Source organism: Meles meles, chromosome 7, assembly GCF_922984935.1.
Source record: "Meles meles chromosome 7, mMelMel3.1 paternal haplotype, whole genome shotgun sequence".
In the NCBI taxonomy this organism is placed as follows: domain Eukaryota; kingdom Metazoa; phylum Chordata; class Mammalia; order Carnivora; family Mustelidae; genus Meles; species Meles meles.
Window position 1 is genome coordinate 136,362,727 of NC_060072.1, and position 19,727 is coordinate 136,382,453.

At 39.2% G+C, this 19,727-nt stretch overlaps 1 protein-coding gene across 1 annotated transcript; it reads right to left on the reverse strand.

Annotated features, from left to right (window-relative positions):
- Nucleotides 1-526: 526 nt before the first annotated feature.
- Nucleotides 527-19,509, reverse strand: PTCHD3 (patched domain containing 3). Its single transcript, XM_046011872.1, has 4 exons — nucleotides 18,334-19,509; nucleotides 17,238-17,359; nucleotides 4,884-5,029; nucleotides 527-2,031 (listed from the first exon to the last, which is right to left on the reverse strand). The coding sequence occupies exons 1-4, from the start codon at nucleotides 19,507-19,509 to the stop codon at nucleotides 527-529; spliced, it is 2,949 nt and encodes a 982-aa protein (XP_045867828.1).
- Nucleotides 19,510-19,727: the final 218 nt, after the last annotated feature.

The following is a 19,727-nucleotide window of genomic DNA, read 5'->3' on the forward strand; positions in this document are numbered from 1 at the left end:
AATGATAATCTTAATAGATGTACAAAAATTATTTGACAGAATTCAATATGCATCCATGGTAAAACATCTCAGCCACTAGAAGGTAAAGGGAACTTCCCCAATCTGGTAGAAACAGCTATGACGTACCTCCAGGTAATCATCATATTTAGTGATGAAATATTGAACATGAATGAAAATAATATTCCATTTACATTATAATGTATAAAATATTTGAATTCCAGGCATAAACTTCTAACAATGAAACAAAAGGAAAAAATAATTGGAAAGTCATACCTTATGCTTATTGTATAGACTATAATAAAGATGACAACACTTCCTAATTTAGTTAAGATATTTTAATGTAAGACTAATTTTTCTCAGGATATTTTAAATAACATCTTTAAATGGGATTTCCAAGCCAAGGAAACATGCCTTTGTTTTAAGTTTACTGACTGTTTCTGATAGTGCATTTTTATCAGATTGGATTCTGGCAATCAGGAATTCTAAAATTGGTCTTTGATTTGTTAGCAGATATTCAAACAAACCTTCAAAAAAAGGTTAAGAATACTGGAATAAAAATTAGGCCGTGAGCAGCCCCAAATACCATAACAAGAAACATAATCTTAAAAAATGTCCTGAAGATGTATGCTTTAGCTACGGATAAAACACACACCCCTATTACTGTTGAAAGTGCACTTTGTAACACTGGATAGCCTAGCAGATACAACGCCTCAATTGTTTTTTGGTTTACTGAGGGCTTAGAACTGGAAACAAATGCATAAGAAATGTGTGCAGAAAAATCGAAAGAAAACCCTATACAAATGACAAGATTAATCATGGAGATGGAATCAAGATTGACATTCCAGAATGCCATGAAACCCGTTACTCCCACAATCACAGAAGCAATAGCAAAAGTTACCCACAAGGAACACAGTGGGTGAGGAATTAACAATAAGGAAACAATGAACATAGCGGTTGATGCAACAATGACATTTCGAACAGTATTTTCTAATATTGCAGTATACTGATCAAAGTATATGAATGCCTGGTTATACACCATTAGGGGAATTTCGCACTTTTCAGCTTTGCTTCGTAACTGGGATAACATCGTCTTCTTGTTGGTTGAAGAAGAAACACCCACGGTCTGAATGAAACCCCGGGAAGAAATGATTTCATGTGATGATGAAATGTTAATATCATACATAAAAAGTGGAAACTGTGTTAAAAAATTGGGCAAATTATTCATAAAAGTATCCTTATCATTTACATCTTGCTGCCTGTTTTCCATATATTGCACATACTCTCGAAACCAAAACTCTGTAAGACTTTTATCTACATAGTCACTGTTTTCCAAATCTGACAGACATATTTCCAGTTTTGGCCTAAAACCTTCATCCCAGTAGTTAAGAGTTTCTGTAACAATAACCATAACTCTGGGACCATAATCTGAAAAATATTCTTCTTCTACATTAAAATATGGTGTGATGTAGGAATCGTCACTTGCCAAATTTCGAAGGTCTAAACCTTCCTGCACTTGGAAACACCCATAGATGCTACTTATGATGTACAAAATGTATACAAGCACTACAAAAAATTTGGACTTGGTGCTTGTGAGAAAAGGGCCAAAATAGTCTCGAAAGAACACATTCATTGGATGGACATCAGTTTCTTCTTCATCGGGGAGAGAATCACATGGAACACAGCAGGATCTTTTTAATGAGGAACATTTTTGGTCGGGAGTTTCTGGCTTTTTCAACCAGTGTAGACAGACTCTTTCTCTTTTACCATCCAGGGCCATAAATGCCCCAAAACAGGTGATGTTATAGAAATAACAAAAGAGCAGGGTTGTTCCTGTATAGATGCAAAAGTACTGCACGGACCTGAAAGAGGTCATAATCCCTGTATAGAAGGCCAGGACGTTGGTGATGGTGGTAATTGTAATCGACACTGCCACTTTGGAATAGACCCTGGACAGACGCTGTTTTATGTTATCCATGAGGCTGGTGTTCTGCCAGGCAGAAATCATTATGAACACATCATCAACCCCGACACCTGTTAAAAAAAAAGCCATCTTCATACATAGTAATATCCATTAAAAATTAAATTCATAAACTCAAACCATCTTCTTTGTCCATCTCTTAAGGTCTGATTTATCTCGCCCAATCTGTGCTTTGATACCATGTTCTCTGCTGCCTCCTTTGGTTGCCTCTGAAGCCACATCAGAATTCACCCCTTCCTCTGTAACAACTCTGGGCTTTGTCCATCCTCCTGTTATTTGTACATAGCATGGGATAGACCGGATACTCTGCTCCTATTCTTCATGCAGGATGTTTTAACCATGAGTCAGGAAACCTGTCGTGGATGTTAGCTGAAGCAGGATTAGCAATGTTATCTTCGATTCCACTGGATTATTTGAGAGACCATTTTCCCTCATAAACCATTTTACACAAATGTACGGACACATTGAGCCAACATTCTGTTGCTTAAAATATAAACTGGACTTATCTGTTCTACAGTTAGCATCTAAGTATCAATGTGGTAGGATTTGAGAGGCTCTGCATAGTATACACACACACACACACACACACACACACACATTGTTTTCCTCCTAGCTTTTTTGATACCCAGAATGTTACCACTTAAACTTACTTTCCCAGGTTAAGGCATTATTATTAAAATGCAAGTACTCTTGAGATCAGACATATGCACCAAAGTAAATCTCAAGAATTCCTTGCATGGGGCGCCTGGGTGGCTCAGTGGGTTAAAGCCTCTGCCTTCGGCTCAGGTCATGATCCCAGGATCCTAGGATTGAGCCCCAGATTGGGCTCAGTTGAGCCTGCTTCCCTTCATCTCTCTCTCTCTCTGCCTGCCTCTCTGCCTACTTGTGATCTCTCTCTGTTAAATAAATAAATAAAATCTTAAAAAAAAAAGAATCCTTTGCATATTAATATCTACTAGGTAATCCTTTTCCATAAGAATGTTTCATGATAGGTTTGGGAATAGAGAGGACAGAACATTTGAGGACTTTGAAATCACCACTGAAAACTTGGAAAGGAGGACTACAAAGAAGAAAGGGGATAGTGAGGACAGCAAGAGCATTTGCAGATAAGTTTCACCTGCCTCAAGCTTTCTGCTAGAGTTGACACTACTTTCACCCATGTATATTGATACAAACTCAATGAAATAAACAAGGCAATATACAAGGTGGAATAAAATGCTGATCTCCACTTCAATTTGGGGGTATCTTCTCCACGGGAGGGTACTAGGAATTGCAACTTTGCCTCTAATCAGATGTTCTCTGGGTATGATCAAGCAGGCAGAAGGATTTAAATTAACATAAGGCTACACAGAATGTCACAAATGCATCCTGACATCCCATGGCTAGCAGCCTTGAGGATTTCAGTTGTACTCAGCTGGACAAAAGGGAAGAATCAGAAGTACTAAGGACCAAGAATGAACTCACTGATATTTACCAGGTATTTAAAACTATTTTTACTTTTTTAAAAGATTTTATTTATTTATTTGACAGACAGAGATCACAAGTAGGCAGAGAGAGAGGAGGAAGCAGGCTCTCTGCTGAGCAGAGAGCCTGATGCGGGACTCAATCCCAGGACCCTGAGATCATGACCCAAGTTGAAGGCAGAGGCTTAACCCACTGAGCCACCCAAGTGCCTTAAAACCGAGTTTTACTATTTATAGAACCTTATTCAGAAATTGTCCTTGCACATTTCTTAAGTTGCTTAAAACACACACACACAGAGCCATTCACACTCCTGTGAATACACAAACTATACAATCCTGGTTTACATGAAATCAATTAGGTACACCTTAACCTTGTTATTAATGGCTGTGGGGGCTGGTGAGTGACTAAGTATGGCTGTGTACTAGGAAGAGATGCCCTGACATCCAGCATACAGATCATTCACTGTCTCCCCTAGGAAACCAAATACTACCTCTTCCAAGCTCCTTACTTTCTCAAATAGAAACACCTTTGTTTTCTCATGCTTATTATAAAATAAATTCTGAAAGTACAGGAAAATATGGAGAAAAAATTTAAACAGCTGTAATTCCACCCTTCACTTTTACATATATCCATCCAGAATTTGCTCTATGCAAATACACCAATACAACTATTTCTTTCTATTTTGAACACCCTGTTACATAACAAGCATTTTTCTGGTAGTGGTTATATATCTTATGTCTACCTTATATATCTTAAAAATCTACCTCTTTCTAAGGACTGAATATGACTCACAATTTTAATATGCTACATTTGAGTTGCCCAATCCCATGCTGATAGGAAATTAAATGGTTTTCAAAACCTTCCTGTTCTAAATAATGCCAAAGTGAACATGCCTTTACTTTTTGAGCACTTGTCCAATTATTAGGACAAATTCCTAGGAAGTGGAATAAATGAGTCAAAGACATTCCCTGATTAATTTTTAAGTCTTTTGACTTGCAAAACTGGACAAAAAAAGGGTGTACCAGATTACAGTTTTCCCCTAGCAGGATGAAAGTTCATTTCCATACAAACTTCCTTCAATCTTCCGATATTCATTAATCCGATATGAAAACAAGGTGTCTCATTTTTGTTTTAATTTGTATCCCTTGGTTAATTGAGAGGTCAAATTTTTTTCTTATTATTTCCAGTGATTCATATTTTGGATTTGGGTGTGACCCATCTGTTCATGTCCCTTGTCTGTGTTTTTCCATTTGGGGTGCTAGATTTTCTCCCTCTAAAGACACACAATTCAATTTTATTTTCTTTTTTTCCTGTCACCTCATTTTGGATCTATAGAACCACCCAAATATAATGATTTTATTTAATCTAACCTAAACTCCCTCCCTATCTACCCCACACCCCCACATACACAACATGTAGCCTCATGTTTTGTTTTACTCACCCAGAATAAGAAATGGTGAATTTGCAACTATGATCACAAATGGCACCCCCATGTACAACATCAGGCCAAAGCCGCTCACCACTGCCAAGGCAGCAGAAATCACCCCAAAGGCTGCAGTCCACATTTTGTTACGTACGCAGTCACACCTGTAAATTTGGAAGGAAAAATCATGGGATTTGTGGTGGTAGGTTCTATACTGAAATTCCATCAGTTTGTAACATTTTTGACTTGGACACCTGTATAGAAGTCTCTTGGGCAATAATTCCCATACTAGTCTAGTGGAGATTTTTTTTTTAAAGATTTATTTATTTGACAGACAGAGATCACAAGTAGGCAAAGAGGCAGGCAGAGAGAGAGAGAGGAGGAAGCAGGCTTCCCGCTAAGCAGAGAGCTCGATTTGGGGCTCGATCCCAGGACCCTGGGACCATGACCCTAGCCGAAGGCAGAAGCTTTAACGCACTGAGCCACCCAGGTGCCCCGAGATCTTTAATTCCCAGACACTATCCCAGACCAAGTGGAAAGAAGGAGAGAGGGAACAGGAAAACTCTCTGAGCTTTTACAAAACTTTCTAGGTGATTCTTCTGCAGCTAAGCAAGCAACTACTCCACTGATTGGTAGTTGAGAACCACAGAGTTATACTAAAACACTCCTGATGGTTAATTCCACTCTGTTCTTCAAAGGGTATAGATGGACTACAACAGCAAAGGGAGGGCAAGCCTTAGCAGAGTAAGTATCCATATCCAGTGCTCTTTTCACCCAACCCTTGACTCCAGTTCACCGTAGATGCAAGCCTAAATAGCTCATGTATTTCATAGGCAGTTCAATATGTATTTTGGTTAGCAAAATGTAGAAAGACTCCTCCTAAGACGTTTTCAGGATTTTCATCTACTGCTGAAGTGAGCTCTAGAAAAGTTGCTACTAATTGCAAAAGAATTGGAAATGTAGTCCATTTAGAATAACATAGCCTGGGCCTATTTCCCAGAAGTGCGAATATAGAGACAGCATTTTGAAGTATGGGTTCAGTACTTTACCTACCCAATAGCCACAACATTATACTTTTTAAAAAAGATTATTTATTTGTCAGAGAGAGAGAGAAAGAGAGAGGGAGCACAAGCATGGGGAGTGGCAGGCAGAGGGAGAAGCAGGCTCCCTGCTGAGCAGGGAACCTGATGCGGGACTTGATCCCAGGACCCTGGGATCATGACCTGAGCCAAAGGCAGATGCTTAACCGACTGAGCCAGCCAAATACCCACCACATTACATTTTAAAATTTTAAAATTTGTATTTCACTTGTTTGTTAACTGTTTCAAAACAAATGACTGATACTCATCTCTAGACATTTTTAGTAGGAGAGACAAAAAAAGTTTGGATTGAAACCTAAGAGTCAACTATGGAAATGGAAGCACTGATTCTAATACAGTAACAACATGACTAAAGACCTTTTACTGTTGGGGGCCTGGGTAGCTCAGTTGGTTGGACAACTGCCTTCAGCTTGGGTTGTGATCCTGGAGTCCCGGGATCGAGTCCCACATCAGGCTCCCTGCTCAGCAGGGAGTCTGCTTCTCCCACTGACCTCTTTCCTTTCATGCTCTCTCTCTCTCTCTCAAATAAAATAAAATCTTTAAAAAAAAAAGACCTTTTACTGTTGTAACAGTAAAATAGCTAAACTTTCCTATTATGAAAAAAATATTCTGCACCATGGTTGTAGTTCACTTTCTGTCAATCTGCCAGTTCTAGAAGTTAAATTCAGGGCCCTAAATCAACAACACAGACAAAATTCCAGAGCAAAAATAAGTTGCTTTGTTAGACTAAAATTTGACTATAATGAATACTTTCTTAAAACAATACTGGCTTATTAATGAAAAACCTGCAGCAAATATTATTCTCAATGGAGAAAAACTGAGAGTTTTTCTGTTAAGGTCAGGAACATGACAGGGCTGTCCACTACCACCACTGCTATTCAACATAGTACAAGAAGTCCTAGCCTCAGCAATCAGACAACAAGAAGAAATTAAAGACATCCAAATCATCAAAGAAAATGTCAAACTATCACTCTTTGCAGATGATATGATACTTTATGTGGAAAACCCAAAAGACTCCACTCCAAAACTGCTAGTACAGGAATTCAGTAAAGTATCAGGATATAAAATCAGTGCACAGAAATTAGTTGCATTTCTATATACCAGCAACAAGACAGAAGAAAGAGAAATTAAGGAGTCAATCCCATGTACAATTGCACCCCAAACCATAAGATACCTAGGAATAAACCTAACCAAAGAGGCAAAGAATCTATACTCAGAAAACTATAAAGTACTCATGAAAGAAATTGAGGAAGGCACAAAGAAATGGAAAAATGTTTCATGTTCATGGATTGGAAGAACAAATATTGTGAAAATGTCTAAAGCAATTGACACATTTAATGCAATCCCTATTGGGGAATGTTGAAAAAGAAAGCCAAAGTTGGTGGCATCACAATTCCAGACTTCAAGCTGTATTACAAAGCTGTCATCATCAAGACAGTATGGTACCAGCACAAAAACAGACACATAGATCAATGGAACAGAATAGAGAGCCCAGAAATAGACCCTCAACTGTATGGTCAACTGATCATCAACAAACCAGGAAAGAATGTCCAATAGAAAAAATGATGTTCCCAACAAATGGTGTTGGAAAATTGGACAGCCACATGCAGAAAAATGAAACGGACTATTTCCTTACATCACACATGAAAATAGACTCAAAACGGATGAAGGACTTCAATGTGAGGCAGGAATCCATCAAAATCCTTGAGGAGAACAGAGGCAGCAACCTCTTTGACCTCGGTTGCAGTAAGTTCTTCCTAGAAACATCCCCAAAGGCAAGGGGAGCAAGGGCAAAAATGAACTATTGGGATTTCATCAAGATCAAAAGCTTTTGCACAGCAAAGGAAACAGTTCACAAAACCAAAAGACAACTGACAGAATGGGAGATATTTGAAAATGACATATCAGATAAAGGGGTAGTATCCAAAGTCTATAAAGAACTTATCAAACTCAACACCGAAAGAACAAATAATCCAATCAAGAAATGGCCAGAGTACATGAACAGACAATTCTGCAAAGAAGACATCCAGATGGCCAACAGACACATGAAAAAGTGCTCCACGTCACTTGACATCAGGAAACTACAAATCAAAACCACAATGAGATACCACATCACACCAGTCAGAATGGTTAAAATTAACAAGTCAGGAAATGACAGATGCTGGCAAGGATGTGGAGAAAGGGGAACCCTCCTACACTGTTGGTGGGAATGCAAGCTGGTGCAACCACTCTGGAAAACAGCATGGAAGTTCCTCAAAAACTTGAAAATAGAGCTACCCTACAACCCAGTAATCGCACTACTGGGTATTTACCCTAAAGATACAAACATAGTGATCCAAAGGGGCACATGCACCCAAATGTTTATAGCAGCAATGTCTACAATAGCCAAACGATGGAAAGAACGTAGATGTCCGTCCACACATGAATGGATAAAGAAGATACAGTATATATATATACAATGGAATACCATGGAGTCATCAAAAGAAATGAAATCTTGCCATTTGCGACTTCGTGGATGGAACTAGAGGCTATTATGCTGAGCGAAATAAGCCAATCAGAGAAAGACAATGATCATGTGATCTCCCTGATATGAGGAAGTTGAGAGGCAACATGGGGGGTTTGGGGGGTAGGAAAGGAATAAATGATACAAGATGGGATTGGGAGGGAGACAAACCATAAGAGACTCTTAATCTCACAAAACAAACACAGTTGTCAGGGGGAGAGGGGTAGAGAGAGGGTGGTTGGGTTATGGACACCGGAGAGGGTGTGTGCTATGGTGAGTGCTGTGATGTGTGTAAACCTGTCCATTCACAGACCTGTACCCCTGGGGCTAATAATACATCATATGTTAATAAAAAAATAATTAAAAAAAAACAATACTGGCTTATGGCAGTTTAAAAGAAGAAGGTAACAAAGATGAATTCTGAAATCAGAAAGATTAAGGAGGATAAAAGTTACATATGACACATTTATTTCCATTCCCTCTTTCAAGTTTCCGGATTTTTTGGTATAAATTTTCCAGAGAATGGGAGGTATGATTTTACTTTGACTAATTGCTGAGTTGACTTTCTCTCAATGACCTTTATTTTATTTTATTTTTATTATTTTTTAAAAGATTTTATTTATTTATTTGAACGAGATCACAAGCAGACAGAGAGGCAGGCAGAGAGAGAGGAGGAAGCAGGCTCCCCACTGAGCAGAGAGCCCGATGCAGGGCTCAATCCCAGGACCCTGAGATCATGACCTGAGCCAAAGGCAGAGGCTTTAACCCACTGAGCCGCCCAGGTGCCCCTCAATGACCTTTATTTTAATGCTCAATAGACCACGGAGGAAAAAATTTGAAAGTGAACACTGTAGGAGTTTGGTGAATACATTTGCAGATATTCCAGTGCCCTAGAAGGATTTGGTTTTAAGCAGTTTATCAGAATGACCTAGGAGAGTCTTAGAAGTTTAGATTTCCTGGAACCTAGCTCTGCAGATCCTGATATGATAGGTTTGTAGTGAAGCTGCAGAGCCAGAATGTCTAAATCTTTCCTCATATGATTCCAGTGCTCAGGCTGATTTGGGCATCACTGACAGCAAGATGGCCCATCTTCTGAGTTTTTAATTCACTTAGCAGAGAAGGGCTAAACTAGAAATTATTGTCCTTAGAAAACAATCTGTATGTTTGGTGAGAGAGCCTTATCTTCCTTGAAAGGTAATCATGTCTCTCATGAGTAAACAATAATTTCCAGTGTATTTGAGAAGGGAAAGATTTTCCCCAGATTGTTTCAGAAACTGATCAAATATTTGGGTAAGTTTTGACATTTCCAAAATGTTAGACAAGTTTGAAATAGTGTAGAAGCTCAACATACCACTACTGTGCTGTAGAATGAGGTTCAGATTAGAGCATAAAGTTGGAAAAGTCTTACTATTGTTCTCATGACTTCACTGTAAGACAATGAATATTGAACCCTAAAATGTGTTCGAACAAGGCTTCTGTGTGAGGCAAATGCAGGTATGCAAGGAGTGGCCTTCCTGTAAGGAGTGGCCTTCCTGTGTAAGGATCTGAGACAAGCAGGACGGGCAATGTTTTAGGGACTGTCTAGGAGGCCCCGCCCAGAACAGAGGGAAGAGATTCTCTGTGGTAACAGAGAGAGAGGAGTGGGAGGTGTCTAAGAAACTTAGAAACACTCTCAAGGAGAATGGGTTTTATTTTTGATACCAGAAAAGGCATGAATTGAACCATCATGGCAACATCTTTACCTTAAGTATCTTCCTGCTCCTTTTCCTCTTCTCCTTGGGCATGCTCCAATCAGGAGCCAACTTAGCAAGATGAGAAACAGGAAGGAAAGTGCTACAAGAGGACTGGTGAGTCCCTTTTCTCCCCATTAAGGACTGTCCCAGGCGGCACATTCTGGCTAAAAGTGCTGCCGGCCTGGCGGTGGGGAGGAAACTTAGCTTCAAATCTAGTTATGTTTTGCTTTTTTTTTTTTTAATCACATGATTTTGTTTTGTTTATTACATGGACATGACATTTTAATTCAGACTGGAGGGTTTTGTCTTACCTAAGAATGACCATAAAAGTCACAGGGCCTGCCTGAGTTTTCATGGGGTGGAGGAAGAACTGCTCTACCTACAAAACTTAAAGAGAACAAAGGGAGACAAAAATAAAGTTGTTTTATGTTTATACCTCATGAGTCCTATGTGTTCAGTGTGTTGGTTACAAACAAACACATAAAGTCTTCAAAGACACATAAATAAAAATCATTTTCTAATTGCCTTTGGTACAGGATTTATTTTCTGTATTACTGTCCATAGTCATTTGTAAAGATAAGCAAGAGTTGATATAAACTTGTATCTTCAGAACCAACTATCTAGTAGACCATTTTTATCAAACCAGTTGTTGGTACCTTGTAGATTCCACACTAGTTTAACATCTTTTTTTTTAACTCTACTGACTTGAAAAAGACAGAATTTTATTTTTTCCCCTCCCCATTCTGCCTCCCTCACTTGCTCCCTCCCTCCTACACTTCCTCATTAGTATTTTGGTTTGTTTGTTTTCTAGGGCATTGTGGTCTTTTTTTCCAGAATAACAAAGTTGTGAGGTAGTTTATCGACTCTAAAGAAGTATCCATTGTAGTTAATTGACTCCCGTTGCCTACTGGGGCCTCATTTTTCTCTACCTTAAAATCCAGAGAGTTGAATTATATATTTGTTCCCAAACTAACCTACAAATAAGAATCAAGAAGAGAAGTTTTTGAAATATAGATTTTCAAACTGAACCCCCAGAGACTTGATTCAATAGGGCAAGGCCTCAGAATATGTGGACTTAAGAGTTGTCTCTGTGACTCTGCTGTGAGAATCACTGGAATGATATAATCTGTAGTGTTCTTTTTACACCCAAATTCTTTTATTTGTCGATATTTTTCACATTTTAGCTTTCTGATCACAAGAGACTAAATTAATCCTACGGCCTAGATAACAATTTTTAAGTGCTTAAAAAGATAAAGCCCACATCAGAACAATGAAGATATCTAAGTCAATTAATTAAAGATTATTTTTATATAGTTAAAAGTACTAGTTCAAACTTAGAAATAAGGACTTGTTGTTTAGTTCTATCAGCATATCTGCCTCCAAATGGTCATAATTGGCAAATATGTAAGGTAAAAAATATACCAAATCAAACAAAACTGGCCACAATTTCTTTTTTTTTTTTTTTTAAGATTTTATTTATTTGTTAGAGAGAGAGAGGGAGCACAAGCAGAGGGAGTGGCAGGCAGAGGGTGAGGGAGAGGCAGGCTTCCTGGTAGGCAGGGAGCCCATGTGGGACTCAATCCCAGGATGCTGGGATCATGACCTGAGCCGAAGGCAGATATTTAACTGACTGAGCCACCCAAGTGTCCCTAACCACAATTTCTTTATTTCTTTTTACTATTCTATGTGATTGCACACTATTGCTATTGGGGAAAAAGTTTAAAAAATAAGAGTTTAGTGTTGGCTGTCAACAAAACCTGGAGTAGGTATTTCCCAAGTCTCATGACCCCATCCAACCCCTAGAAATATAGAAAACTAAGCATATATTTTCAGAATTCCGTAAACTCTGGAAAATAGTCAAATGCTTACAACAAGTAAACAAATGTTGAATGAAAGGTGGGGAAGCACTTCAAAATTGTTGAAAAGTTTTATAGTGATTTTGCATGCCCTGTCTCTCTCCCTCTCCAGTGCAGTAGAAGTCTTAAAGTGGCAGTGACTAGAAAGTGACAGATGTGTTAAAGTGGCCACAGCCTCATGGTGGCAATAGCATTAAGGCGGCAGCAGTCTTAAAGCAGTAACAGCTGTGTTACCAGTATGGAACCAATTCTAAGCTTTCACCTAGGGCTGATCCCTAGGCACAGTGTAAGCCTTGCTAAGTGTTGAAGAAGGGTCCAGGCATAGAACCATGTTGCAAAAATTGGAAGAGCTCCTGGCATCCAAGGAAATCTATGTCAAGACACTAGCTAAACACAAGCTAAGGTACAGAAACTTCAGTGAGTACAAAAACAAGAATTACAGTCTTTACAACAATAGTTTGGGAAAATAACTAAGAAAATGGACTACTACAGTCTTAAACACATTAAAAAACAACAGAGAACTCTAGGGAAGGGGGAATCTGATTTGAAGTTAAGTTGGTACCAGTTTAATATAGATTGTTTTCAATTGAGAATTATAAATCTCCATGGTAACCCCAAAGAAAATCTCACAAAATCACTGCCAAAGGGAATGACAAGAGAATCAAACAGTTCACTAGAAAAATAAAAACTAAACATTCAGGAAGCATAAATGGGTGAAATGAGGGGGGAAAATCTGTAAGATATACAGAATACAAATAGCAAAATAGCAGAAGTCCTTCCTTCTCAGCAGTTACTTTAAATGTAAATGGATTAAACTCTCCAGTCAAAACATAGAGATTGACAGAATGGATAAAATAGCATGATTCAACTATATGATGTCTACAAGAGACTCTAGATTTAAAGACATAAACAAATTGAAAGTTTAAGGATGAATAAAGATATTCCATATGAGTAGTAACCAAAGGACAGCAGGGGTGGATATACTGATATAAGACAAAACAGACTTTATTTTAAAAATAGTTAAAAGAGACAAAGAAGGACATTATATATTGATAAAAAGGCCAATTCATCAAGAGGATTTAAAAACTACAAACATACATGCACCACCAGTAGAGACTGAAAATACGTGAAGCAGATATTGACAGACTTGCAGAGAGAAATACGTAGCTCTACAATAATATTTGGAAAATTCAATATACCACTTTCAATTATGGATAAAACATCCAGGCAGATACTCTATAATGAAACATAAGAAATGGACAACACTATAAATCAGTTAGACTTACAGAGATACATAGAACACTCAACCCAATGATAGCAGAATATACATTATTCTCAAGCACACATGAAACATTCTCTAGAATAGATCATATGTTTGGTTACAAAACAAGTCTGAAAATGTAAAAATATTGAAATTATACAAAGTATCTTTTCAACTAACAATGAAGTAAAGCTCCAAATCAATAATAGAGGGAAAGCTGGATAATTCAAAATATATGGAAATTAACTCTCTATTTAATAACTAACGGACCAAAGAACAAATCACATGGGAAATTAGAAAATACTTAGCAATAAATGAAAACAAATACACAGCATACCAGAACTTACTGGATGTAGTGCTCACAGATAAATTTATACTACATTAAAAAAAGAAAAAGATCTTAAATCACTTTATGGTGTTAGACATCTCGTAGAAATAGAAACAAAACAAAACCCAAAGCTAACAGAAGGAAGGAAGGAAATGAAAGATTAGAATAGAAAAAAAAAAAAAACTAAGTATAGAAAAAACAAAGGAGAACCAACAAAAGTAAAATTTGGCTATTTAAAAAAAATCAGCAAATTGACAAAACTTTATATAGAGTGATAAAGAAAAAAGAAGATCCAAATAACTAAATCAAATATGAAAGTGAAGACATTACTACTGCTTATAGAGAAATGAAAGGATTGTTTAAAAAATACTATAAACAACTTACACCAACAAATTAGGTAACCTAGATGAAATGCACAAATTTCTAGAACCACGAACAAATGACATAAAGTGACTCAAGATGAAATAGGAAATCTCAACAGACATGTAACAAGTAAAAAGATTGAATCAATAATCAAAAACCTTCCAAAAAAGAAAAGTCCAAGACCAGATCATTGTACTGGTGAATTTTATTAAACATGTAAGGAAGAATTAACACCAATCATTCTCAAATCCTTCCAAAAGATTGAAAAAGGAACACTAATACTAATGCAAGATAAAGACTACAAGAACAAACTACAGATCAATATCTCTTATGAATATGGATGCAGATGTCCTTAATAAAATTCTAGTAAACCCAATTCAATAGCACATTAAAAGGATTATACATCATGACCAAGTGGGATTTATCCCAGGAATGCAAGAGAGGTTCAAAATTGATGGGAAAATCAATAAATGTAAAAATCAATCAATGTAATATACCACACTAATAAGACAAAGGATAAAAACTACATGATCATCTCAACAGATGCAGAACAGGCATTTGACAAGACCTAATACCCATTTACAATAAAAACACTCAAAAAACAAGGAATGGAAATGAACTTCCTCAAAATGATAGGTGCATTTATGAAAACTGCATAGCTAACATTATGAAACTGAGAGATTTCCCTCTAAAATTCTGGAACACGGTAAAGATGCCCATTTTCACCAATGACACTCAACATTGAAACAGAAGTACTAGCCAGAGCAATTAGATAAGAAAGAGCAATAAAAGGAACTCAAATTGGAAGTGAAGAATGTAACTATTCCTTTTTACAGATTACATGATTCTATACATGGAAATTTCAAATAATCCACAATAAAACCAATAAAGTTAATAAAAAACTTGAGCAAAGCTGCAAGATACAAGATCAACACACGAAAATCAGTTGTGCTTCCATTTATGTGCAATGAACAATCCAAAAATGATGTGAAGAAAGCAATTCCATTTAAATAGTGTCTAAAAGAATAAAATACTTAGAGATAAATTTAACCAAGGAAATGAAAGACTAAAAATTACAAAAATTTGGCAAAAGAGAATAAAGACCCAAATTAATGGAAAGACATCCTTAGTTCATGGGGAGGAGGAGAGTATTGTTCAGATGTCAGTCTCACCCAAAGCAACCTATAGATTCAACATAATCTTTATCACAAAATGCCAATGGCCTTTTTCTTTTCTTAAGAGATGGAAAAGTCAACCCTCAGATTCATATGGAATTGCAAGAATCCCTGAATACCCAAAATAATCATGAAAAAGAAGAAAAGAATTGGAGGACTGAGATTTCCAGATTTCAAAACTCACAACAAAGCTACAGCAATTAAAACAGTGTGGTGCTGGCATATCCAGACATGTAGGCTAATGGAATAGAATCGGGAGTCCACAGAAATAAACCCATATATCTACAGCCAACTGATTTTTGACAAGGATGCCAAATCCAATCAACTGGAAAAGAACAACCTCTTCATCACACGGTACTTGGACAACTAGGTTTCCCTATGTGCAAGAATGAAGTTAGACCTCTACTCACCCCATATACAAAAATGAACTAAAAACCTAAAAACTAAAAACTTAAAAACTAAAATCAACAACTTAAATATAAGAGCGAAAACCATAGAAGGTTTTCAATTCTTAGAAGGAAACAGGGCAAAGGTACATGACCTTGGACTTGTCAACAGATTCCTAGATGTAACACCAAAAACATAAGTAGCAAAAGAAAAATGGTAAAAGATAAATTGGATTTCTTCAAAATTAAAAGCTTTTGTGCATTAAAGACATTATCGAGAAAGTGAAGAGACCGTATGACAGAGTGGGAGGAAATATTCATAAATCATATATCTGCTTTTGAGAAAGAAAGAGAGAGTGAGTGAGCAAGAACATGAGCAGGGGAGAGGGGCAGAAAGAGAGAGAGGGAATCTTAAGTGGGCTCTACACCCAGCACCGAGCCCGACTCAGGGTTTGATCTCACAACCCTGAGATCATGACCTGAGCTGAAACCAAGAACTGGATGTTCAACCAACTGAGCCACCCAGATGTCCCACAAATCTGATAAGGGTTTAATATTCAAAATACACAAAGTACTCATTAACAACAGGACTCAACAACAAAAAGACAAACAACCCAATGAAAAAAAATGGGCCAAGGACTTGCATAGATATCTCTCCAAAGAAGACAGACAAATGGCCGATAAGCACATGAAGATACTTAACATCATTGATAATTAGGGAAATGTAAATTAAACCACACTTTGCCACTACTAAGATGGCTGTCATCAATGTTGGTGAGGATGTGCGGAAATTAGAACGCTTATTCACTGCTGGTAGGATGTAAAATGGGGTAGCCTCTGTGGCAAGTGGTTTGGCACTTCTTGAAAGAGCTAAACACAGAATTACATGACTCGCCAATTCAACTCCTAGGTATATTCTGAAAACAGCAGCTCAGACAAATATTTGTATACCCGTGTTCACTGTAGCATTATTCACAATAGCCAAAAGGTGGAAACATTCCAAGTGCCCAACAACAGATAAGTGAATAAACAGCACTGTATATATGATGAAACATTAGTCAGGAAAAGGAATGAAGTTTTGATACATGCTACATCATAGTTGAACCTTGGAAACATTATGGTAAGTGAAATAAACCGATCACAAAAGAACAAATATTGTATGATTTCACTTAGATGAAATCTCTAGAATAGGCAAATTCATAGAAATAGAAAGTAGATAAAGATTAACTGGGGGGCAGGGGAAGGTTGTATGTGGGCGGCTCAGTCCGTTAAGCATCTGCCTTTGACTCAGGTCATGATCCCAGGACCTTGTGGGGCTCCTTGTTTGGGAGGGAAGGCTGCTTCTCCCTTTCTTACTCCCCCTGCTTGTGTTCCCTCTCTTGCTGTCTTTGTCAAATAAATAAATAAAATCTTTTAAAAAAAGTTAACAAGGATTGGGGTGTGGGGAGGCCATGGTGGGTTACTGGCTGAGACTTATACAAATTGTTTGGGGTGATGAAAAATGTTCAGAAATAGATAGTTGTGATTGTTGTACAACAGTGTGAATCCAATTAATACCACTGAATTGCACACTGAAAAATGATTGAAATGACATATTTTATATCTTTTATATGTATTTCACCACACACAAATATTTTTAAAAGAGTTAAACAATAAAACTGTTTTACCTGTAGCATGATATGATTGCGAATAATATGATTAGAAGGTATGCCAAGTGAAACAAAGGGATCACTGTCATAGAAGTGGCTTGAAATTCCAGTTGTCTGGAAAGTGATGTAAAGTAGACCACCTGCCACAGAAAATATACCCAAGTAAATAACTTCTCATTCCAATATTTGTGTGTCAGCGACGAAAACTACTGAAACACTACAGCTTATTCATTGAAACGACATGTTAAAATTTGTGGACTATGGCTTTAGAATAAAGAAGACAACATAGATTTGCTTCTTCCCACAAATCGATAGATGGTTTCCAAAGTCTCTTGCAAAAACCTCAAGTTTAAAACTCCTGAATATACAAAATCTGATTTCTATATAAGACCGTGAAGTCATTAATAGCCACAGAAAAGTGTCACTTTTTCTAAATTTCATTAGGTTGTTGACTTTGACTATTTTAAGTGCATTGATATTTCAGAAAGATCTGGTATTCAAAGGCTTTTTCCAGGAGCTGTCTCGCTTTACTGGGCTTATTCACAATATTAAAGGGCTTGCTGGCCCAGCACTACAGAATGGTTAGCATGTGCCTGGCACTGTGCTAGAACTTACTCAGAAAATGCTGAGCTAGTTCTTTTTCATAAACACCATGAACTTCTGCTTGAAGGGTTTTTCGTTGTTGTTGGTTTTTTTGTTTTTTTGTTTTTGTTTTTTTAATTTCAGTGAACTCCAAACAAGTTTTAGGGAGCTCCCCCAAACAGCAAAGACTTTAACTAAAAGTAAGAATTTCAAAGCCATTTGACTAGGAAAAACAGCAAAGACTTTAACTAAAAGTAAGAATTTCAAAGCCATTTGACTAGGAAACCTGACGATCAATGTCTGTATGGAACAGACCTACCGTGAGGATGTAGAATTTGAGTTTTCCACCACCAGTACTAAGGATTTAAGATTTGTGGCATCCTTGGATGTGTGAGATTAAGGAGCGCTCCCAGCTTCAAGGCAAGGACTCCATCAAATAATTGGGGAGCGCTACTGTTACGATCCTTGGAAAAAGTGTCCTTATTCCTCCCACCTTCTCCTGGCCTCCCTCTAAAGCCCAGCCACCAGGTACCTGGATCTTCTTCAAGGCCAGACTCTTTTCGATGTTGCTAAATTGGTTCAGGAAATGGATCAGCCACATCTTGCTAAGCTCGTTGACCTCGCCATCCTCAGTCTTCAGGAAGTACAGTAGCCGCATGGCCTTGGCCCTCACGAGTAACTGGTTCTTTCCCATCCTCTTGCCTAAAAATGTTCCTCCAATGGTCCCGGCCAGGTAGATGGGCTGGCCTGCTGGGTTGAAGATCGGGAAGGTGACGTTTCCCAGGTCGAGGTTTTTGTTCCTCTTCCAGACAGCCAGGAGCGGGTTGGAGGGAACGCAGAAATCCTCGTTCTTAGCGCACACCTGATCGTAGCGGGTCTGGGTTCCGTCTTCCTTGGTCACATACAGATCCTGTATCACAGCGTCCAGTTTAGTGATTTCTTCCAGGATTTCTTGTTCCAGCAGGGAGGTGGTGTTGGAGACCGCCAGAATGCAAGCGAAATTGACTTCGGTGCTCTTCCTGGAGATGGAGAAGTGGTAAGAGTCGTTGGCGGTGAAATGTCCCTGCACAAAGCGCCGCTCAGCCTTGGCCGGGCTCCCGATGGGGGTGTACTGCTCCTCCAGGTTTTCCTCTTTATCCTTGGGTAAGTAAATCAAGCCGGTGCCCAGAATGGCCGTCAGCGCAATGGGCGCCAGCAGGAAGACCCAGGGGTGCGAGCCCACCACCCACCCCAGCCTTCCGAAGGCGCGGGAGAGGGGCGCCTCCAGGCAGTCGGTGTGGCAGCGGGGTCTCTCCGACGGCTGATTTTCCGGCCGTGACCTTGAGCGTGACCGTGACGCCGGCAGGCCTGAACTTCCCCTCCCTGACCCCGACCAGGACTGGGTCGCCCCAAGGGACTGCGTGAGCTGCCCCGAAGCCCAGTTAAGCTTGGGTTCCCGTCCTTGACTTGACTGCAAGGACCGCTCCGACTCGCGCTTGGAGGCGGGGAGCGGCTGTGCCCGCGGGCGCGTCTCCCCAGCCGACGGCCTCCCGGAGTCCCGCCCGGGCCCGGCCTCGGCTTTCGGCCTCGCCTCCGGCTGCGGCTGCCCCGGCGGCTCCGGCTCCCGCTCCGGCTCCCGCTCCGGCTCCCGCTCCGGCTCCCGCTCCGGCTTCTGGGCTGCGGACTGGGGCCCGGTCTTTGGCGCAACCTTGGAGGGACTGAGGCTCATTTCCGGGGAGGAAAGGCAACGTTCTCACTCCGGGCGGCAGGTGAGACCGCAGCCGCTGGACGGAGCGCCCATCTCCACCGCACCCGACGGTTTCCTGGAGAAGTTCTAAGGGAGTCTGTTTGAGCTCCGGCTGCGCGCGCCCCAGCCTGCAGGCTTCGGTGCGGAGCACCTGTTCTGACCCATGGCCCGACTAGCCCCAAATCTGCGTGTGGCGTGCC

Coding starts and splice junctions, on each gene's coding strand:
- PTCHD3 (XM_046011872.1), bottom strand. CDS start 19,509: ATGAGCCTCAGTCCCTCCAAGGTTGCGCCAAAGACCGGGCCCCAGTCC. Junction 17,360..18,333: donor TGGCCTTGAAGAAGATCCAG/GTACCTGGTGGC, acceptor TTTCTGTGGCAG/GTGGTCTACTTTACATCACT. Junction 5,030..17,237: donor GCAATCATATCATGCTACAG/GTAAAACAGTTT, acceptor CCAAATTTACAG/GTGTGACTGCGTACGTAACA.